Below are 20991 nucleotides of genomic sequence, written 5' to 3' on the forward strand. Positions count from 1 at the left end.
ATTTTCCTACCTCCTAAGCAAGGACTTGGTTTGCTACACGTCCAACACTGTATTATGGTCGGTCAACAGTGTGCGGATGATGAATCAGCCCTGGCCCCACCTGTGTGGGTGATTTGTTAGGCAGAGCATCTAGTTCTTGGTAGCACTTCTGTCACTACAGAGGGTTAAAAAAAAGAAAAAGGGTGGGAGTTTAAGTGGAAGAGAACCTTCTCACACCACTGCCTTTATTGCTTCTTGGTACTAGGGTTTTTAAGAAACTCCCATTTGCAGACACTAAAAACAGAAAGTGATCTAGGATCGAAAGATATTTTTCTGTCTAGTTATGAGCCTGAGGATGGGCTGCCTATTAGTAAATGCCTTGGCTGCAGGCTGCTGGGCCTTTGCTTCAGCCCCTCTGGGAGCTGATCACCATGCTAACCCCGGGGCATCCACCTCAGTGCCTCCCGAGTCTCCTGGAGAACAAGAAAACGCAGGGGACACCTCACCCTAAATACAGACTTTCTGGCTCTGTCCGAGAGTTGAAACACAATAGGGCGGTTATTAGGATCATAATAGCATCTGATTGCCATTCAAGAAGGCAGCAGTGGACAGGGCTCCCTTCCATAACCGTTCCAAAATAGGCCAGTGTCTTCCCACTCACCCCCACCAAACATGACAGGTGCTCCTCATCTGCTTTTCCCCGTAGAGGATGGGGTGAACTTCACCCCAACGTCCAGTTTATCAGCAAGCCTTGTTAATACTGTCTTCTAAAACATCCCAAATCCATTGACTCCTCCATCTCCATTGCTTCCCATCCCTGCTCCCCCCCAATCCATCTTGGAGCCTGATTCCTGCTCCAGCCTCTTCACTGGTCTGCCTGCAACTATACCTCCCCCCACTACAGTTCATTCTCTCCTCCTGCAGGCTGAGTGAGCCTTTCGAAGTGCAAAGCCGATAATGCTACACCTGTTGAAAGCCGTCCAGTGGCTTCCTATCACCACTGGAATAAAACTCAGGCTTGTTACCAAGGTCTTCACAGGGCTCTCTAAGGTCCACTGTGAATTGGCCTTCCCTAGTTGTCCAACCTTATCGGTCCTTCTCCCCTGTTGCTTACTGTTCCCGGCCACACTGCCCCTTCTGTCCCTCACACGTCCTGCACCTTTGTACTAGCTCTTCCCTCTGCATTAAATGCTCTTCCCCTGTATTTCTGCTTTGCTGGCTCCTTTTCATTCAGGTCTCAGTCCAGATGTCAAAAGCTCAGAGAGACCATATCTGACCACCAGAGCCAAAACGCTGCCTCCCTCACTTTGTCCTATTTTCCTGTAATTACCTAATTAGTTCTGTTCACACGTTTGTCACCAGCTTCCTCTCCTCAAATTATAAGCTCCATGAGAGTAGGAACTTCTGTGTTGCTCACCTCTGTATCGTCAGCACCTAGAAGAGTGCCTGGAACATAATAGGTGCTCAGTAAATACTTGTTGAATTTAATCAGTTAATACAGAAAGGATGCTTCATTTAGCAGAAATGCCTTGCACAGAATCAATCAATCAATAAGAATAAATGTTATTGTCAAAAACAGCGGGTGGATGCACAGAAGAGAGAGGGACTGGCGTTCCACTCGGGAGTGGAGTACCTCCTATGCTCTGGGCTCATCCGGTTGCCAGAACTAATTGGGGCAAGAGGGGCAGAAGGAGCCATCAAGTGAGACAGCAGAGCTTAGCTGTCATGATTTCGGGTGCCCATGCGGGCATTCAGGCTGACTGACCTGACAGCACCAGCCCATCTCTTCAGCAGCTAGGCTTATAAAATAATCACTACCCACTGGTAAAAGCCTTGCCAGAACCTTCAGATTGCCAAGTTCTGTCCCTTTCCGCCGGTATTTGCCAACTTCGCTTAGCATTCAAGGGATTTTATAAAGTTCATGTTGTAATCAAGAGACCAAAAGAGGGTCTGGATGGATGGATATAGAGAGAATACTGGCCTGTGTGGGGGTATAAATGGTTGTCTCTGGTCAAAAAAGTACCAGATGGATGGGGCGCCTCAGTGGCTCAGTTGGTTGAGCATCTGACTCTTGATTTTGGGTCAGGTCATGATCTTGGGGTCCTGGGATCGAGCCCCCAGTCAGGCTCTGTGCTTGGTGGGGAGTCTGCTTGGGATTCTCTCCCTTTTCCGCCTCCCCACCCACTCTAAAGTAAGTAAACAAATCTTAAAAAAAAAAAAAAAAGTACTAGCTGGGAGAAGGGGAGAGGATGTGGAGGGGCCTGGAAACCTTAAGACAAAGGTGTCTTTGGATGACGTGAGGAGTCCTGAGGGCCTGCAGCGTCTGCAGTGCTCGTGCCTCTTGTGGGCAGGGGCCATGGAGCTGTATGCCATGGTGTGCGCACCTGGCCGATCACAGCCTGGGCCGTCCTGCGCCAGGTGCTAGAGGTAAAGCCAGGCCTGCTGGAACATTCTAACAGCACCAACAAGCTCAGCCAACAGCCCCTGGAGTAGGTCTCAACTCCTGAGCAGGGAAAAGCCAAGGTCACAGGGGGAAGGGAATGGGGTGACTGGTCTGTGGGTACTGATTTGTGTTTGCTTTTCTTCACAGCTTGGGAAAAAGAAGAAAAAGTACATGCCATACAACCACCAGCACAAATACTTCTTCCTGAGTGAGTGTCCTCATCCAACACAGAGGGACTCTTGGGATGGGGGTGCTGAAGGGGTGTCAGGAAGAAATGACTTTCTGAAGGATTATGGTATTTAAGTGAAGACTGGAGGAAGTACCCTGTCCCTGACTGGTTACTCCCTGCATGGGAGCAGACTACCGTCTCAGTTGAGCAAAGTTAACAGGCTAATATTTGGTCGAGCGTCATGTGTATTGGGGCAGAGGAGTTCCTCTGGTCTCACCCTGGCTTCCAGAAGAGCATTGAGCGGTCAGGTACAGCCCTCGTGATTAAACCTTAAACCTTGGGAAACAGACTTGGGCCAAGTTGACTCTGTGGGGCAGTCCACCACCCAGGGGGATAAAGGCAGACATGGCTATGGGAGGACTGGACTCAAAAAGTGGAAAGGCTGTTAGAGCTGAAAAGGAGTATATTTCTGTGGTTGTCTTAATAAGCTCTCTCTGAAGGCTGTTCTATATTCCTTGCTTTTAAAAGCTTCCTAATGCCTAAAATTGGAGTTTTCAAATTTTTAAAGGAAGGGAAAGGAGGATTCCATTGATCCCATTTTAGTTGAAAGGGATTTATCCTCACTGCCTATTATGAACCATCACTACTGGAGAAAGGGGATGGGGTAGAAGGGTAGAGCAGAAATGTCTGGAAGGATTTTAGAATCCATGGCACATCAGGATAGAGGAGCCGTAGGTGAGCACGGTCGTGCAGGGGGTTATAGGGAGCTTCAGGGCCCTGCAGAGAAGGGACACAGAAAAGGAAATGGGACAGCATTAGGACGGGACCACTTCTTCAAATCCCTTCCCACACCTACCCTCCAGGGCTTCAGGTTGGGCGGTACAAGCTCATTTCCCTAATCCAAGGAAGTAAGCTTTCAGCCCACTGAAGCATCAGCAGCCCCACCCCACCCCACCCCAACACACGCACGCACACTTTCCTGCTCCTGCCCCTTCGCCTGCAGGCAGAGCATCCAGGAACGCAGGGCAGGTGACTGCAAGGCAGGGGCAGGCCAGGGAACACGGGGGAACCCGCAGTGGCCTTCTAAAGGCTTGGCAGCACAGCGGCTTCCGCGCACGGAGCTCGAGAATGGAAAGGAATGCCACTCCCACCCTCACCCTCCTGGCATCCTCTTGGGGGGTTTTGCCTTCTTCAGACTTGCACTCATGCCCACCTTCGGGGCCTGCCGGTTCCAGTGGAGCGAGGGATGCCAAGGCAGCTGGAGGGGCCACAGTTAGAGACGGCAAGGGGGCGGCCCCACGCCGGAGGCCGCCTCCCGGGCACTGGACTGCCCTCACGCTGCTCACACCTCCTCCCTGTCTCCATTTCCTTCCCAGTTGGGCCCCCAGCCTTGCTGCCTCTCTACTTCCAGTGGTATATTTTCTATTTTGTTATCCAGCGGAAGAAGTGGGTGGTGAGTACCCATGGCCCCCAAGTTCCACATCCTTTGTCTTCAGAATCTTGAGGGAGGGGAATGGGGGTTCTCCAGAGGAAAGCTCACTGAGATTTACTCCAGGCCTAATTTAGAGCAAAGTTAATAGAACTGAGTACAGACCTTCCTTGTCTCTAGATGGGATGATCTGGACTCAGCAGACAGCCTGACTCCCAACGCCCTATTTCTTTTTTTTTTAAAGATTTTATTTATTTATTCATTCATTCATTCATGAGCGAGTACGCACACACAAGCAGAGGGAAGGGCAGAGGGAGAAGGAATCTCTCAAGTAGACTTGGTGCTGAGCATGAGCATGGAGCGCCAGGCTCAGTCCCACGACCCTGAGATCATGACCTGAGCCAAAACCAAGAGTCGGATGCTCAACTGACTGAGCCACCCAAACCACCCCCCCCCCCACCGCACCGATGGCCTATTTCATTGAGCTGGTACCACCTGAGTTCTTGTGCTTGTCATAAAGCCAAGAGCCAGGCTTGGGGGTGGGGAAGAGGTAGACGCAGAAGGTTCTAGGATTCCAAAACGGTCTTGCCTGCCTCTGGCTGGATGAGGGGCATTAGAAAAGGCTTTGTGAAGTCACTTTTGTAGCTGGGCCTTGGAGGATAGGCAAAGGTGGGGTTGCGGGGGGATGGACTCTGAGCAGAGAAGCTGGGAAGTGAGGGGCAGTTTTGGTCACTTGGACATGCTGTGGACTTGTGCCAGGGGAGAATTGTGGTGCAGAAGAAGTGCTTGATCAGGACCCTGGCACAGACCGAGCCTCTGTCCTGGAAGATTCATTTGGCAGCATGATGAAGGGATAAAGAACTTTGATGGGTTGGGAGGAGCTGGAGGCAGGGAGACCCCTGTAGGCCTTGGCACCTGTGAAGGAAACAGGCAAGGAGGACAGGGGGCCCCCGCCAGGAACGGAAGGAGGAAGTGGGGTGGCATGAGATACTGCAGGACCGGGCGACAAAGAGAAGCTGACGGTGACAGAATGTTCCACTCTGGGTTCCTGGCAGAGTGGCTGTACCACGCAAATAGGTGAAATGAAAGGAAGAGGAAGAAGTGCTTTGTGCCAGTCATCATGCTCTCTGCCTCTCAATGTAGGACTTGGCCTGGATGATCACCTTCTATGCCCGCCTCTTCCTCACCTACGGGCCGTTTTTGGGACTGAAAGGCGTCCTGGGCCTTTTCTTCCTGGTCAGGTAGTATGTGATGGGGAAGGAGGGGTGGCAAAGAAAAGCTGATGTTTGGGAATAATGAGTCTGGTCTGGGGGCTGTGCTGGGGCTTTAGGCGGCAGAGGGTGTCCCAGGTGTTGGCTTGGGCAGATGGCCAGGCCAGGGGTTATCTGAGGGAGAAGAGCTCTCACTTGTATTATTTTTGTCTGTGTACCATATCCACCAGGTTTCTGGAAAGCCACTGGTTTGTGTGGGTCACACAGATGAACCATATCCCCATGCGCATTGATCACGACCGGAACATGGACTGGGTCTCCATCCAGGTGAGGGACGGTCACTTGGAAGATCTGGGGATGACACAACTAATGAAAAAGGCGGGTGGGCACAGATGCAGGCTAGGGGGTGGGCGTCCCCAAACAGCACTGCCTCATTAGCTTAAAGGTTCTCTCCTGCCACCATGTGGAGAAGGGAGTGACCAGGGACCGTCCCACCCCCCCCTTAACCAGCTTTGCCTGGAGAAGGCTGGGTTGGCCTCTCCATCTGGCACCCGGAGCCACGCTCTCCCCTGCCCTCTTCCTCCAGCTCCACGCCACATGCAATGTCCACAAGTCCGCCTTCAATGACTGGTTCAGTGGACATCTCAACTTCCAGATTGAGCACCAGTAAGTAGGGGGACCTGAGAAGCAGGGTCCTTGGGAGGGTCCCTACGGGGAAAGTGGGGAGGTGGAAAGAGCAGGGTAGGGCCACTGACGGTCCCATTCTCCCTGAAGTCTTTTCCCCACGATGCCGCGACACAATTACCATAAAGTGGCTCCCCTGGTGCAGTCCCTGTGTGCCAAGCACGGCATAGAGTACCAGTCCAAGCCCCTGCTCGCAGCCTTCGCCGACATTATCTAGTGAGTACCTGAGCCTGGGGACAGGGCAGGCACTGGGGTCGGTGCTGTGTGGGGTGGGAGCAACAGGCAGGGTCCCCCTGGAATGGAGGCCACCAAGACAAAGGCAGGGTGCTCTGCTGGTCTTGCAGCCAAGTCCGGCCTTTGTTCTCAGTGCCATGGCCCGAGCTAGTTCTCAGAAGCAAGCGGGAGGAAAGGGGCCATATGCCATGGAGATTAGCCTCCATTCCTCTGTAAGAGCCCCACTACATGTCTGTAGGGTGGTTTGGCTTTTGGGCCTGGCTCTGCGTGTGCGCTCACTCCCTCACTCTCGCTTCCTGCTCCCATCTTGCCCCCACAGCTCCCTGAAGGAGTCTGGGCAGCTCTGGCTAGATGCCTATCTTCACCAGTAACACCTCCCCACCCCAAATCTGGAAGAGATGCCTGTCTTCACTGATAATACCAGCCCACCTGGAAGAGGAGTTTCTGGCACCAAAGCAGAGGGGGGCTTGAGGGACAGTGCCACTGTAATTATAATATTCCGGGGGGGGGGTTGAGGAGATAAAGGCTCAACTCAAACCCTTCCCCTTTATCTTCCCGGCACAGATCTAAGACCCAAATGGCTAGGGGGACATGCATGCCCCCTGGAGGGAGGGAAGGAGCTATTGGGGCAGAGATGTGGGAGTTTACTTTGCTTTTTCTAGTTTGGCAGATACAGATGCTTGGTGAGCAAAGAGGGAGTCAGAGGGTGTTGGAAAAATAGGGAGGACATACTGAGCCCCAAAATCAGTAAGAGATTTAGCATTAAAATTCCAGCCAGGAAAGGGGTGAGCCCATCTCACTGGTTTGCTTCTCAGTGCCTTCGCCACCCTCTACTATCTGAGGAGATAGAGCAGCTGAACCTTCCAAGCAAGATTTAGATTTGAGGCCTGGCATAGTGCACTGCCTGGGAGGCTCAGCTCACTCTAGGGCTAGGTGAGACCTAGGTCTGCCTCAGGCTCCTGGAGAAGCAGTTTTCCCACTTCTAGAAGCAGGCAGAGCAAAGCCAGGACTGTGGTGCTGGAGACATCTGACTTTGAAGGATCCTGGCATTATCGATTTTGAGCTTATGTTCCATCCAGGGCACCCAAGGTGCATTAGGTCATAGTTCTTGCCAAAATAGCAAGGAGAGTTACTGGCCATTCAAAATCCCCTTCACCTTGGGATCACCTCTTGTAACCACCACTCAAGGAACAAGACACTCCTAGGATGGGAGTCCACTTCTTGATTCTTCATCCATAAACAAGTGAACAGATGGGACTTCTTCTCCCTAAAAACAAATGGGGGTTCCCAGTGCTTTCCCTTTGTCTTCCTACCTGTAATTCCACGTTTAACAAAGTAGTTAGCACAAGTGACCACGTTGGGAGACCCTGAACTACAGTCCTAAAGAATATAGTGGTTGTTAAGAAATGTTCTACAACCTAATTATGTTACAGTATTACTTCTGAGTGGGAACGGTGAATTAAATATGATCACTTCACAGTTCTAAACCAGAGATAGGAAGATAAAAACAGTTTGTGAACTGTCAACTCTGTTCAAGCATCTTCTCGGCTGGACACCAGGTAGGAATTTAGGATAATCTCTTAAAAAGCCTATCCATCTAGGACTCTGAAAAACAAACTGAGGGTTCTGGAGGGGAGGGGGATGGGGGGATGGGTTAGCCTGGTGATGGGTATTAAAGAGGGCACATTCTGCGTGGAGCACTGGGTGTTATGCACAAACAATGAATCATGGAACACTACATCAAAAATTAATGATGGAATGTATGGTGATTAACATAACAATAAAAAATTTAAAGGGAAAAAAAAGGCCTATCCATCTAATACTGAAATACAGTTTTTTAAGAAGAAATCTCCTGGTTCTTAAAGGTAACAGTTTAACCCATCTCTTAAGCAAACAAAGGAATGAGCCCAGGAGTCTTGCCTTAACCCCCAGGGCTTGTCATCTGCATTCACACCCAAAGCCAGCCTTCCCGCCAGGTGAGGGGGTGATTTGCCTGTTCAACAGCACCTACTCTTAAGCATAGGAGCATTTTGGATATGGAGAAGAGGAAACTCAAACTAGAAGGAAAAAGCAGAGCCGTAGGAGAGTCCACATGTCGTTGTAGGAGAGAATAAAGGTGATCTGAAAGTGAGCTTCCATGGGGTTAGGACACCACTTGTGGAAAGGCTGTGGGGATGACTTAGAGGTTTGTCAAAACAAAGATTAAGGAGATAACGGGCAGGACGGGTTGCAAAAGAGTTCAGCTCGGGCGCCTGGGTGGCTCAGTTGGTTAGGCGACTGCCTTCGGCTCAGGTCATGATCCTGGAGTCCCAGGATCGAGTCCCGCATTGGGTTCCCTGCTCAGCGGGGAGTCTGCTTCTCCCTCTGACCTTCCCCCCTCTCCTGCTCTCTCTCTCTTTCTCATTCTCTCTCACAAATAAATAAAATCTTTAAAAAAAAAAAAAAAAACAATTCAGCTCTTCTCCATTTGGGCAGAACCTGGTTTGAAAGAGCCTGGGTAGAAAGACTAGAAGCAGGACTGAAAAGTTCTTTCATGGGGCGCCTGGGGGGCTCAGTCGTTAAGCGTCTGCCTTCGGCTCAGGTCGTGATCCCAGGGTCCTGGGATCGAGCCCCACATCTGGCTCCCTGCTCGGCGGGAAGCCTGCTTCTCCCTCTCTCACTCCCCCTGCTTGTGTTCCTGCTCTCGCTATCTCTCTGTCAAATAAATAAAATCTTAAAAAAAAAAGAAAGAAAGAAAAGTTCTTTCATTGGCTTCCTTGCTCCAGAATAGGTGCCGATCCTGCCCCATCCCTCTGGTCCCTACTACCCAAGGTTTAGGAGTTCTGTCACCAGCCTGTCAAGCCATCTGGCTGCTAATCTGAGCAAACCCAGTGTGGCTAACTGAGCCAAGTCCAGGTCCTCAAAGCACTTCAACCACTGCGGACTTCTTTCCTTAACCTAGACCAGTGAGGTCTCACATGGCCACAGAGGGACACATCGGTGACAAAAAGGCTCAACACTGTTTGAACAGCACAATGAGTGATCTCAAATCCAAGCAATGACATGAGAAAACAAGCTTAAAGAAGACAAGTCACCTCCAGTCACAGATTGTGGCAAAACATCTGAACTCAAGTGTTTTTAAAATTCCAACATACATGTTTAACTTTGTTAGTCTCATCTTCCCACTTTACTGGAAGCACTTTCTTTAATTAGGCCCCACATCTGTATCCTTTTTGTGTGTGCCAATTTTGTTACCACATCCAGACAAGGAAAGATGAAAAGTACAGTTTGACCAAACAAAGGCTATTCACTTATAATCCACGATTTTCTTCTGCACATGTCAATGGGACTCCCCATGCCAGTGCTGTAAGTTACTACCTACCTACCTCTATGGCTGGAACCTTCTGACCAGGAGTTCCCAGACTCCTTTGCAAAGGGCTTTGGGCAGAACATCGGGATCCTCCGAAAGAACACCAAGGCACAGGTAGGCTATGGCAAGGAAAAGCAAAGCCAACCCCTTCTCAGGACCCCTGTATGTTCAGGTGTTAGACTGCTCAGTAACACTAGCCAGGTGTGCATGCGTCTCCTGTCATGAGGCAATACCCTCACCCTTTCGATCTTTTTGTTTCTAGTCTCAATACGGGTAGTCCCTAAAAGTCTACTGTTTTGCCTGAGTCTTTCTCTGCAGGCGCAATGCTTCAGAGTGGGACTGCAAAGCAATGCCTTTTAACCCCAATCCTGCTAGGACAGCTCCCTTTGAGCAATAACATGAGAACATGCTAGGTAAAAATTTGCAGAACTGGTTTTCCCTGCAATGTGCAGTGGTTAATAAACTAGAAAAGACCAGACAACTCAACTTGAAAAAACAAGAGGAGGGGTGCCTTGGTGATTCAGTTGGTTAAGCATCTGCCTTTGGCTCAGGTCATGATCCCAGAATCCTGGGATCAACCCCCACATCAGGCTTCCTGCTCTGAGCATCTGCTTCTCCCTCTGCCCCTCCCCCACCCTGCTCATGTGCACATGCACACTCTGAAATAAGTCTTTTAAAAAAGAAAAGGGGCAATTAAAAGAAATTGTTTAAAAAAGGGGCGCTTGGGTGGCTCAGTCGTTAAGCATCTGCCTTCGGCTCAGGTCATGATCCCAGGGTCCTGGGATCGAGCCCCGCATCGGGCTCCTGGCTCAGTGGGAGCCTGCTTCTCCCTCTCCCCCTCCCCCTGCTTGTGCTCCCTCTCTCTCTGTCTCGAATAAATAAAAAATCTTAAAAAAAAAAAATTAAAAGAAAAAAAAAACAGGAAAACCACTCTACACGTCTGACTACTACAGGGCACAAGCCCTTAACTAGAGCTACAGCACTGAGACCATCACTCCATAAGAAGTCTTTCCACCTCTGGGCCCCAACATCATTACCACAGACTTAGATTACTTGGCACTCCCCAAAAGTTGTGTGGCTTAGTCCAATCTGACAAAACCCGTTCCATTCAACTGATGGATACAGCAGTGAACAACACCAAGATCCCTGCCCTCAGAATAGAACTGTCTACACCAGTGGTTTGGGAGTCCCCTAGTTATATGAGAGCACTGTTGGGGAGACTGTCCCACTCCTGCTTCAACCAGAGAAGCTCAAATCCTGAGGTTCCACATAAAATTTCACTTGAAAAATAGGTTGCTCCATTAGAAATTCTGAAAACCACCAGTCTTTAGTCTACCCACTTAATCTGTTAGAATATTAGCAGTTTAAATTTCAGGTTGCTTAAGTGTGCCTGTTAACTTCAAATGGCAGTGACAGGAATGCTAAAAAATTAGAAACTCCCCACCAAGTTTTATCAGGATTATAAAATTTCTAAAACATTCCATCTCTATGGGAAACGGCGACCCGAATTTGATGTCACAGAAGGAGCATGAAAGTTATTTCTGAAGTGCAGTTTTTTCACAATTTATAAACTGGTAAGGTAAAAGCTTGGATGCTATGAAGTAGTTGATTGAAACTGTGAGGCTCTCTCAAAGGAGCTCCTTTATCTCACACAGGAGGTGGGAAACTAGAAACCCATTCAATTTATTAAAACTTCTTTCCTAGTTAAACCAGGCATCCTCCTCCAAATGGCTGAAGTACTGCCAAAGCTACTTTAGCCATTCTATGGGGTGTGGCGCCATCTTGTGGCCACTCTCAAACCTCTTGTAACGGTACAATTCTGGGGTGTTCTCTTCAGTGCGCAAAGAACATTACACTGCCTGAAGCCTGGGGACGCTCGAGATGTTTTCAAATGTTCTCAGAGAACGTGACAACCTGGTTACTTTTATAATTTTATTGACTTTTCTCATATCTTTAAAACAAAACAGCACATGAAAATAGCATCTTATCCCAGTCTCAACTCAGTTGACTGCCTCAGAGAGGACATTAGAATTTCGCCATCTTATGCCCCTAAATAACCACTGTGAAGACTCAAGTTACATAGCAAGTTCAAGTTTCTGCCCACCCCAGGACACATAACCAGTAATCAGACCCTTACTGCCAACTCCAGCGACTCTAGCTCTCCCTGCCTATCTTAGTTCTCAGCACTCTCCGCATCTGTTAAGACTCAGACTTCCTGACGGCTGTCTCACAGGGTGGGTCAAGGCTGAGCCAGAGAGAAGTGCAGTCTGGTTCCACCACCCACTCCCATCAGCCACCAGTTGGCCAGCCAGGAAATCATTTTTGTCCAGCCTGCTATCTCTACCGTTTATCTCCCACTCCCTCTTCAAAACTTGTTGCTATCCCTTTCATTTAACAATAGATTCAGTGTCCGGTAAATTGCCTGAGAGGTGTTTTGAGCCTGACATACTTTCCTGAGCTAAAAGAGAAAACAAAGTAGCTCTATGGCGTTCCTGCCATAAGATCAAGTACAAAAGGGAAAAGCACTACTTGAGAAGGGTAGAGCCAGAGAAGCAATGCAATCCCCTCCCTGCCCCCAGAGGTTTTTCTAGTGCTAGCTCTTGAGGGTACCATAAGGCAGATATTCTGGGGTCAAGGAGGTATGAGGGAAACTCATTTATTTTCCCCTTTTGAACTTCCCTGCTGCCCCAGTCTTTGCCTTCTTCTTGGCAGATCCCTTGGGTCCGGGCTCCTTGCGCTTAGCTGAAGAGAGAGAGCCAGTCACCTTGAAGAAATCATCCAGGCGGCCCTGGGTGCTGCCTTGGCGGCTCTTGCTCAGCCGCCTGACCCCACTGCGGATTCGCTCCTCAGAGAACTGCTTTTCACCACACATGAACTTGACGAGCTCTTCTTCATTTGGCTCACTCCACTTCAGCTCCACAGACTCTGGGTCAAGCACCTCGGGCTCCAGGAAGAGCTGCTGGGCCTCCTTGTGGAGCCAATTTTCTGGCACGGGGTACTTGCTGGGGTCAAGCCGACGCACGATCTCCTCAATGCTCTTGTGCTTCTGGATGAGGTCCACAGCCCGCTTGGGCCCAATGCCCCGAATGCTCTCACAGTAGTCACTGCCCAGCAGGATGCACAGATCTACAAACTGCTCCTGGTTCAGGCCCAGCTCCTGCAGGATCCGGCTCAGGTGGAATTCCTGGATGGGCAGCTTCTTGGCCTCGCTGGCAGTCAGGTGCCGCATTAGCACAGGGCTGCCAAAGGTCAGGCAATCCATGTCCTCGGTGGCCGCGGCATAGACTTTGCCAGCCTTCACGAGGGCAGCACAGCTGGCCTCGGCCTCACTGGGCGCATCAAGGTATGGGATGCCCATGAGGCTCAGCAGATGCTTGCACTCATCATTGTGTTGCTTGGTGACCTTTACCAGCCTCTTAGTAAACTTTTCTACCTCCTCCTCGACCCCAGCAGCCTGAGCCTGCTGCAGCTGCTTCTCGGCCTCGGCCCGCCGCTCACTGCGTTTGGCCAGCTCACCTGACTTGAGCTGTGGTGGCTTGCCGTCAAAGACATACACGGGCTTGATGCCGTTCTCCACCATGCGGATGGTGCGGTAGAACATGCCCATCAGGTGGCTGGTAGTCTCGCCCTCCTCATTCTGCAGCACATCCCCACCCTGGCGAACAGCAATCAGGAACTGATAAATGCTCATAGAGGCATCAACAGCCACCTTGCGGCCAAAGTAGCTCTTGATGTCATTCTCCCGGATGGCACCAGGGGCCACATCAGCAATCAGTTTGGCCAGGCCTTGAATTCCCATAGCAACACAGAGGAGGGACAGCTAAAAAAGAAAGGAGTAAAGTAAGAAGAGGAGGGACTTAAAGGATGCAAAGGATCAAGGGTTATAACTGGTGCCATCTCACCAGCTCCGTGCCTTCAACTGAACAAACTGAGCACAACACAAAGGACGCCAATTTGGGACCGCAGAAGATGAAAAGATGAACAAGACAAGGTCACCATTTGTAAAAAAAAACTTACCGTCTAGCAAGGGAGCCCACCAAGGCTTCCTGAGGTTCGGAGAAAAAACTGGGTGTTAAGAGGAATAAGATCCTGCCGATGTCGAGGGACTTAAGGTTTCGTGGATAAGGAAGGCAGCAACAGGGCTCACACGCAGTAAGGGCTACAACTGGTGTGGGGGGAGGAGAGTGCCTGGCCTGGCCTGAGGAGCCCAGGGATCATAATGACAGCACCAGGCCCTGAAGGACAAGCAAATACTGGCTAAACAAAGATGACACAGGTACAAAAGCAACCATAAAACAAGGCTGAATGTGCACAGTGGCAAAATAAACACGAGTTATCTAACCTCTTGCCAATTCATACATTCCTCCTCTGTACCTTCACGCCAGTCCCTGAACACCCCCAACTCATTCCTCTGGCTCCCCACCTCTTAGCAGCTGTGATGGTTAGTTTCATGTGCCAACTTGGCTAGGCTAAGGCACCCAGTTATTTACTCTAACACTAATCCAGGTGTTGCTGTGAAGGTTATTTTGTGACATCTATCATCAGTTGACTTTAAGCAAAGGAGATTCCCCTCCATCATATGGGCGGGCCTGATTGGTTTTAAGGCCTTGGCAGCAAAAACTGAGGTTTCCCAAAGAAATTCTGCCTGAAGACTGCAGCATCAACTCCTGCATGAGTTTCTAGCCTGCGGGCCAGCCCGATCATTTTCAACCTTGCCAACCTCTTACAGTCACCTGAGCCAATTCCTTAAAATAAATCTCCTTATATATGTCCATATCCTATATCTTACTGTTTCTCCGGAGAACCCTGACTGATACAGTAGCCCTGAAGAAGGACTGGCAAAAAACCATAACTGGATGGGAGTTATGTGGCTTTCTCACACGCTGCTGCTCGAGTCTCCCTTCAGTAATCCTTCAGCACTGCGACTGGTTTCTACTTCTACCATGAGGTTGCTAGGGATTCTAAGTCTTTCCCTTTGTATTTTCTCTCCACCACTAAGTCTGAAAATGTGAACTCCGTGGCTCCTACCTGACCCTAGGTCCTGATCTAGAAGCCTGGCAACCTGTAGTTGCTCAGTCCCACATTGCACTTCTGTGGTTCAGGCCCCTTCACAAGTATTTCCTAGGGCATTGTTTCCCGAACTTCGGTCAGACCCAAACCACCCTCACAATTTTTTGCCACTTTCATTCACTTTTCACTTAATATTTTCTTTAAATGGACACCATTGTTTTAAAAACTCAGGTAAGTTGAAAAAGAGAGCTCTTAAGCAGTAATGTCTGTGCTGTATCAGTTATATATATATTTTTAATATTTTATTTATTTGAGAGAGAGAGAGCACGAGAGGGAAGAGGGTCAGAGGGAGAAGCAGACTCCCTGCTGAGCAGGGAGCCCGATGTGGAACTCATCCGGGGACTCCAGGATCATGACCTGAGCTGAAAGCAGTTGCTTAACCAACTGAGCCACCCAGGCGCCCCTGTATCAGTTATATTTTGATGCGTTCAATGTGTAACCATTAAAGAGGATTTTCTGGGTGCCATTTAAAGTCATCTTGTGCCCACTGGTGGTATGTGTCCAACACTCCAAGAAATATTACACTAGACGTTTTCGTTGCTCCCACTTTTCACAGGATTCTTTCTAAAGCATAAGTGACCCTGCAACATTCCCCCCCCCCCCCCCCCCCCCGCCCTTCTACTTAATTCCAAACACCTCAACCTGTCGTCAAGATCTTCCACGCTTTGCTTCCCAACCTACCTTCACAGTCTGGGGGCCAACGCCAAGGCTGGGATAAGGCCCGCCCTTTCTCACTGCTGCTCAGCCGTGCCCTCCTCCCGCCATCCTCTAGCTCTCCTGCTCGGAACCGTTCCTCCCGCAGAAGCCACTCGATCCTCTGGGTCCGGCCTCAGGCTGCCTGCTTTGCTAGAAGGCTTACCGGGAGGGAGGGCAGTGCCTGCTGGCCGGCTAGCCTCCCACAACCCCCCCAACAGAGGGAGGCGGGAAAGAGATCTAAACCAGCGAAGTCTCCAAAATGTTTCTCATCCAGGATCTTGGTCAAAGGACACAACGGCCCCTTTAAGTGGAAGCTGTTCCCTCCCCGCCAACAAATGAAGCAAGAGTCTCGGAGGTTAGGCGACCGGTCCAAGTCGCACTGCGGGAAGGTGGCGGGCGCCCGCGCTCTGGCCTTCGCCCCGCGCGCGGCAGACGGCCCCCCACAACACCCAGAGCGAGGCGGACCCCGCCGCCCTCGGAGACACTTCCCATGGGGTCTCACCTGGCCTTTGGGGCGCGAGGCCTCGACAGCTAGCGCTCGGTCCGGGGCTGCCCAGGGCGGTGCTCAGTCCCGCACCCTCCTCAGCTCCGCCGCGGATCCCGTCGTGCTCCGACGCCTTCCAAAGCCCGCGCTCCGCTCACGTGACCCGCCGCCGCGCACAGCCTCCTGGGAAGTGCGGTGCCGGGCCCGACCCCCTCGGCCAGCTCGCCTTGTGGCAAACAGTCCCGCCGGGGAGAACGAACCCTCTCAGCGGCTCTGCCCTACGCTTCTCCATCGCTTGCCCCAGCTCCACATCAGGGGCCCACAGGTCCCAGCCCCAGCTACGCCCTGACCCACGGGCCTACAAATCCCACAATGCCACTCGCGCGGGCGCACTTCCTCTTCCGCTGAGCGGGGCTCCTGCTCCTGCCGACGTGTTATTCCGGTGGCGGAGCGGCGGATGACCCTGTGCCTGGCAAAATGGTGAGGGGGTGGAGGGGCGTTCCGGATAGGGCTGTGAGGACCCCCTTGGGGCCCGTTCCACACCCCGTTTCTCTCGCAAAGGCCTCAGACGCCTGAGATCCAGACAGCGGGAGGCTCCTGTATTCTCCGGCTTGGGCGGAGGGACGGGACGGGAAGCCCCTTGCCCTGGCCTCGTTAGGCTGAGGTTTTGATCTGGCGACTTTTAAGGGGTGAGGCGTGTGAGGTGCATTTTTAATACCTTAAGCTTTTATTTCTGTTACCTGTGATTAAGCTGTTACCTCTATTTGGAAAGTTCTTCCTCCTGCTGAACTCCTACTCATCCTACAAAGCCCAGGGCAGATGTCAACCTTCTTGGTGAAGCACGTCCAACTCTCTGAGGCACTTGGCCGCTGTCTCCTGGGAGCTCCCACCTCTGTACAGACCTCTTGCCACATGTCATGGTCTTCTTTGTTATCTGCCACGCTGCCACGCCTCCTAGTGACCACCATCTGACGTGCATCTAGCTCTGGGATGATGTCTATTCATCTTTGTGTTCCCAGTGCCAAACACAGGGCCTGCAATTGGAGGCCCAATAAATGGCAGCGATTGTCTTTATCATTTTGGGGGGGGAGGGGGCGTAAATGTTTACTGAATTGAATTCCAGTGTCTCTTAGAACAATGGGGTCAATTTATTTCTCTAGAGTTGTTATGTTCTGGACTTTAGGAGCGCTGGCTGGTGAGTGACAATGGAAGTCAACATTTGTACAGAACTTTACGTTTACAGCCCTCCTTCACAAGCATTATCTCATAATCTTCCCTGTAAGCTTGGGAAGGAAACAAACACCTTTTGAACGACTACTCTGTGCCAGGAAGTGAGCTAGATGCTTTGACGTTCATCATCTTTCTTAAATCATACATCAACTCTGTGAGTGGTGTTATTATAACTATTTTACTGAGATTTATATTATTCAGTAGAGCCAGAGTATTAACTGAAGTTTTTTGCCAGTAGATCCTGAGATTTCATAAGAGCATAGTGTGAAAAATACAGATGTAGAAGTTGAGATTGGCTCCTGGCCCAGGCTCTGAATTACAGCAGGATTCTGAGCTTGGTGTCTACAGACATGGGTCCATAAAGCTCCTGAAAGTATAGGCAAACTTTTTCTTCCTTCTGGTTTACCCTGGGCAGGGTCCATACTTTTTATCACATTTTTTTTCATAGTCATCAGTGGTCTCAAAAAATGTTAGGGACCACTGGTCGATAGCTAATCAATCACCTTCTGTGTCAGCCTCTGATTCTTAGCTGCCCTTCTTGTCTCATGTTGAAAAAGCAAAGCGTCACCTTGGTTTAAGATGTCATTGTTGTCATTTCCAAATGGAATCACTTGGTGTTGGTTCTGAAGGACTTTCATACTTCCCAGGCTTCATGAAGCAGACCTTTAACAGTCCTAGAGGAGGAGGCTCCTTGACGACCTCACACTCCCCCTCAGGTTTAAGTCCTGGGATTCTTTGATAGCTCTGATCTCATGCCCTCCTCTAGGAGCTCGAGGCCATGAGCAGATATACCAGCCCAGTGAACCCTGCTGTCTTCCCCCATCTGACTGTGGTGCTGTTGGCAATTGGCATGTTCTTTACCGCCTGGTTCTTCGTGTATCCTTTTACTGAGCAGCCAGTGAGCCAGAATTAGCAATGTGGGAAACCGAGGGAGAAACCATGCTGGGTACGTGCACCCTGCCAGTTTTGCTCTGGTGTGGGGGTAGGGGGAAGGTAAGGAGGTTGAAGAAAAGCTGTTGATGTCCAAGGTCAGGTGCTGGCCTTATTTCCCAAGTTCAGGGGAGCTTAGTTTGCTCTTCAGATTTCCAGGATAGTGAACGGAAGGCCTGGCTGGACTGGAGGTTGGGGACAGGGAATCTGAAGTTGGGAAAGTGGTAAAAGGGTATGCTCAGGCGGCAGGAGATCTGAGGGCTAGTGCCAGTTCCACTGTTCACTAGCTATGTGACCTGGGGTAAGTGACCTAACCCCTCTGGGTCTGATTTTCTCCATGGGTGGTTGAGGGCTGGTAGGAAGCAACAAGAGTCCAGGTCATCTCTCAGGCCCCTCTTCCTGGCAACACTGAGCCAGGCAAGCCTTCTAGAAGGCTCACCCTATACCTTTTTCCCAGAGCTGCACTGGCCAGGCTTCCTGTCCTAGGCAGTCCATCCCTTTGCTTCTCCTTAATCACCCTGCCAGTTATGAGGTTACCTCTACCAAGTACACTCGGGATATCTACAAAGAGCTCCTCATCTCCTTGGTGGCCTCACTCTTCATGGGCTTTGGAGTCCTCTTCCTGCTGCTCTGGGTTGGCATCTACGTATGAGCTCCCAAGGGTAAGAGCTGCGAGAGGGTGGGCACTACAGAAGCTTCCCACATCCGCATCATTGGGGTCCTCAGGCCTGTGCAAGACTTTGGTTAACGGTGACAGACTTAGCAGAGTGGAGAGGGACACCAGGCACGTGTGCCTCTTTCCCTGTCCCAAACGGGGATCTGAGACCTACATTGTCATTCTAAGTTCTGCACACTGCCCAGGGCTTTGGGATACATTTCACAGGGCTGTGGGCACAGTCTTCCCATGTTAGACATTTGCATCCTTACACATCATACATCATTGACCTGGCGAAGCTGCTTGGGAATGGATTAGAAGGGGGTCAGAATCTAGGAGTACCATTGTGGTTAGTTTGAATGTTTTCAGTCAGTAAAATAAATCTTGACTAAGTGATTAAAAAAAAAGACCCAAAACCCTTGCTGCAGATAATCCACCGAACAGGTCACTGAGAATCAGCTTTGGTGGCTTAGCTTCAGAGTAGTGTGCCCATCAGCCCTTGCCCCAGGAGCACAGGGTCCAGTGAGAAGAGGAGGTGGAAAGAAGGGTCATCGGTTTCATTTTGATACCCCCTCTCCTCTTTTCAGGTTCCAACCAGGAGCTTCACTGAATTCCTGCTTTTGTAAATTAATTTTTTTACTGTTGCTGGAAGTGTCCCACCTGCTGCTCCCAATAAAGGCAGATGTGTGACCATCCGTCTGGCGCCCATTCTGCAGGGGTGGGGCAGCGGTGGAGTGGCACCGGGACCCACGTGACTTCCCCCGTCCCACCCCTTCCCATTTTTCTTCTGCCTTTCAGATGGTTCCTCCTGCTGGGAAACCCTGCTCTCTCTACCTGTGAGGGGTGAGGAGGGTATGGGAGGGGTGTCTGTCCTTGGAATTTAAAGCTCTGTGGATAGGAAGGGGCCAGGCCAATCCTCCTCTGTTGTTTTTAGAGCAGACTTGTCTGGGAACCCGCACCAATCAAGTCCGCCCTGGGCCAATCCCATCCTCTAAATGTAGGCACCCTTCTGTGTGCTGGGGAGCTTCACAAGGCTCAGCTTGTGTCCAGGGGAGGTTTATCCTAGGGTGGCTCCTTTAACCGGGGCGGGGGGGGGGGGGGGGGGGGGGGGGGGGGGGCTCGGCGGGTGGGGGGGGGGGGGGGGGGGGGGGCGGCAGCCGTAGGTCCATGGGATGTGGCTAGGGGAGGGGGCTGCTGAGTCCTGTTCCCAAGCCTAGCATGAAGCTAAGGAGGATAATGGGATACAAGGCATCCATCTGGCTCAGGAACCCCAGAACTCCAGTTGGTCTTAGCCCCACAGGCAACTCCATCTCCTACCACAACAGTCTCAAGAAGAGATGGGGAGGCAAGGTCAGATACAAAGCCATGTTTTTACATTTATTTATATATGTATATTTACTTCAGAAGGAAAGAACAGGGACAGGAAACAAGCAGGCCCAGGGCTGCTTCCCTCTGCCCACTCCAGAGTCAGAGTTGGTACACGATAAATATGAGTCAGCACTCAGGGACAGGAACTGGGAGTTAACTGGGAGGGAGGGGCGCTCTATGCACATGCAGGCTTTTGGGGGGGGAGGGTACAGTATGGGCAGAGGGATTTGTGCATTGAGAGGCCCTATGTACAGCTTGAAGCTTGGGGGAGATTAGCCCAGTGGCTCCAGGAATAAATGCCAAAGGGGAGAGGGGAAGGGAGGGATGGCTGCTGGACCCCATGTAGGGAATGGAGCCAAGACCCCCACTTACCAGTGCCAAGCAGGCAGCTGTCAGCCTCCAGCAGGTGACCCACTACCCTCCCCTGAAGCCCTTTTACCTTCATGGGCTTAAGGCAACTTTGGTCCAAGGTTGACCCCCCCCCCGCCCCGCCCCACCCCACCCCACCCCACCCCACCCAAGCAGCTTGGAGTCCCAGCTTGGCCCCAATCCTTGCACTGAGGACCCCTCCTCAGGCATGGAAACAGCCAGCTGCTAACCAGATTGGGGCTACGCTGTGTCCGGAAGGGCTCCAGGGGGCAGTGGAGGGTCACTTTCCAGTTAAGGACTGAGGGGCCACAGTCTGACGACAGGCACCCTCACTGAGGAAGCCCCAGAATCCTATTGCAAAGGGTGGGGCTCAGCAGTTTTAAGGCATTTCGGGAGGGTTCCCCACAGGGGAGGACAGGGGAGAGAGAACAGAGTAGTCCTGCGGAAGGCCTGGCTCCCTGGCTCCCTGCGTGGTGTGGGCAGCCACGTAATTCCTATGTCAGAATGAGGGAGGGAGCTAGGAGGCGGGGTAGCCCTCTCCCCCAGCTCCCCGGAGGATAAGTGCTTTGAGACCCACGGCAGAAGGGGGCCCGCACTTCACGAGCTTCTTCAAGATTGCAGCTCCCCACAGAAAGGCCTTGGGTCTTTCTGAGAACGAGAGGGGTAAGGCCTGGCCCCCAGAAAGGTGGCA

At 51.2% G+C, this 20991-nt stretch overlaps 3 protein-coding genes across 10 annotated transcripts in view; 2 read left to right on the forward strand and 1 right to left on the reverse strand.

The window, feature by feature from the left end:
- FADS1 (fatty acid desaturase 1) overlaps nt 1–8600 on the forward strand; it is a 13767-nt gene extending 5167 nt beyond the window's left edge. Inside the window, 7 exon segments of the mRNA XM_025878262.2 lie at nt 2570–2630; nt 3968–4044; nt 5164–5261; nt 5462–5558; nt 5818–5897; nt 6006–6131; nt 6469–8600. Coding sequence (XP_025734047.2) covers nt 2570–2630; nt 3968–4044; nt 5164–5261; nt 5462–5558; nt 5818–5897; nt 6006–6131; nt 6469–6520 — 591 coding nt within the window. The 3' untranslated portion in view covers nt 6521–8600.
- The window catches only part of FEN1 (flap structure-specific endonuclease 1), a 74184-nt gene extending 57526 nt beyond the window's left edge, over nt 1–16658 (reverse strand). Inside the window, exons 1-3 of one of the 8 annotated variants that reach the window (XM_073883625.1) lie at nt 16489–16639; nt 15767–15974; nt 11417–13318 (exon numbers count right to left, since the gene is read on the reverse strand). In XM_073883625.1, coding sequence (XP_073739726.1) covers nt 12155–13297 — 1143 coding nt within the window. In that variant the 5' untranslated portion in view covers nt 13298–13318; nt 15767–15974; nt 16489–16639 and the 3' untranslated portion in view covers nt 11417–12154. Of the gene's footprint in view, nt 1–11416; nt 13319–15249; nt 15542–15766; nt 16218–16488 lie in introns of those variants that run through there. The other 7 variants (XM_073883627.1, XM_025878265.2, XM_073883626.1 and 4 more) reach the window with 7 other exon arrangements.
- TMEM258 (transmembrane protein 258) lies at nt 16089–19258 on the forward strand. The gene is made up of 4 exons (XM_025878266.2): nt 16089–16228; nt 17745–17854; nt 18434–18570; nt 19151–19258. Exons 1-3 carry the CDS (start codon nt 16226–16228, stop codon nt 18558–18560), a joined length of 240 nt encoding a protein of 79 aa, XP_025734051.1. The 5' UTR covers nt 16089–16225; the 3' UTR covers nt 18561–18570; nt 19151–19258.
- The last annotated feature ends 1733 nt before the right edge of the window (nt 19259–20991 follow it).

This window comes from Callorhinus ursinus, unplaced genomic scaffold (assembly GCF_003265705.2).
Source record: "Callorhinus ursinus isolate GAN/ISIS: 27379988/994484 unplaced genomic scaffold, GSC_fseal_2.0 scaffold51, whole genome shotgun sequence".
In the NCBI taxonomy this organism is placed as follows: Eukaryota; Metazoa; Chordata; class Mammalia; order Carnivora; family Otariidae; genus Callorhinus; species Callorhinus ursinus.

Excerpts from the sequence above, each read along its gene's own strand:
- TMEM258 (XM_025878266.2), top strand. Across the intron at positions 17,855-18,433 it reads TTTACCGCCTGGTTCTTCGT|TTATGAGGTTACCTCTACCA; the intron begins GTATCCTTTTAC and ends TCACCCTGCCAG.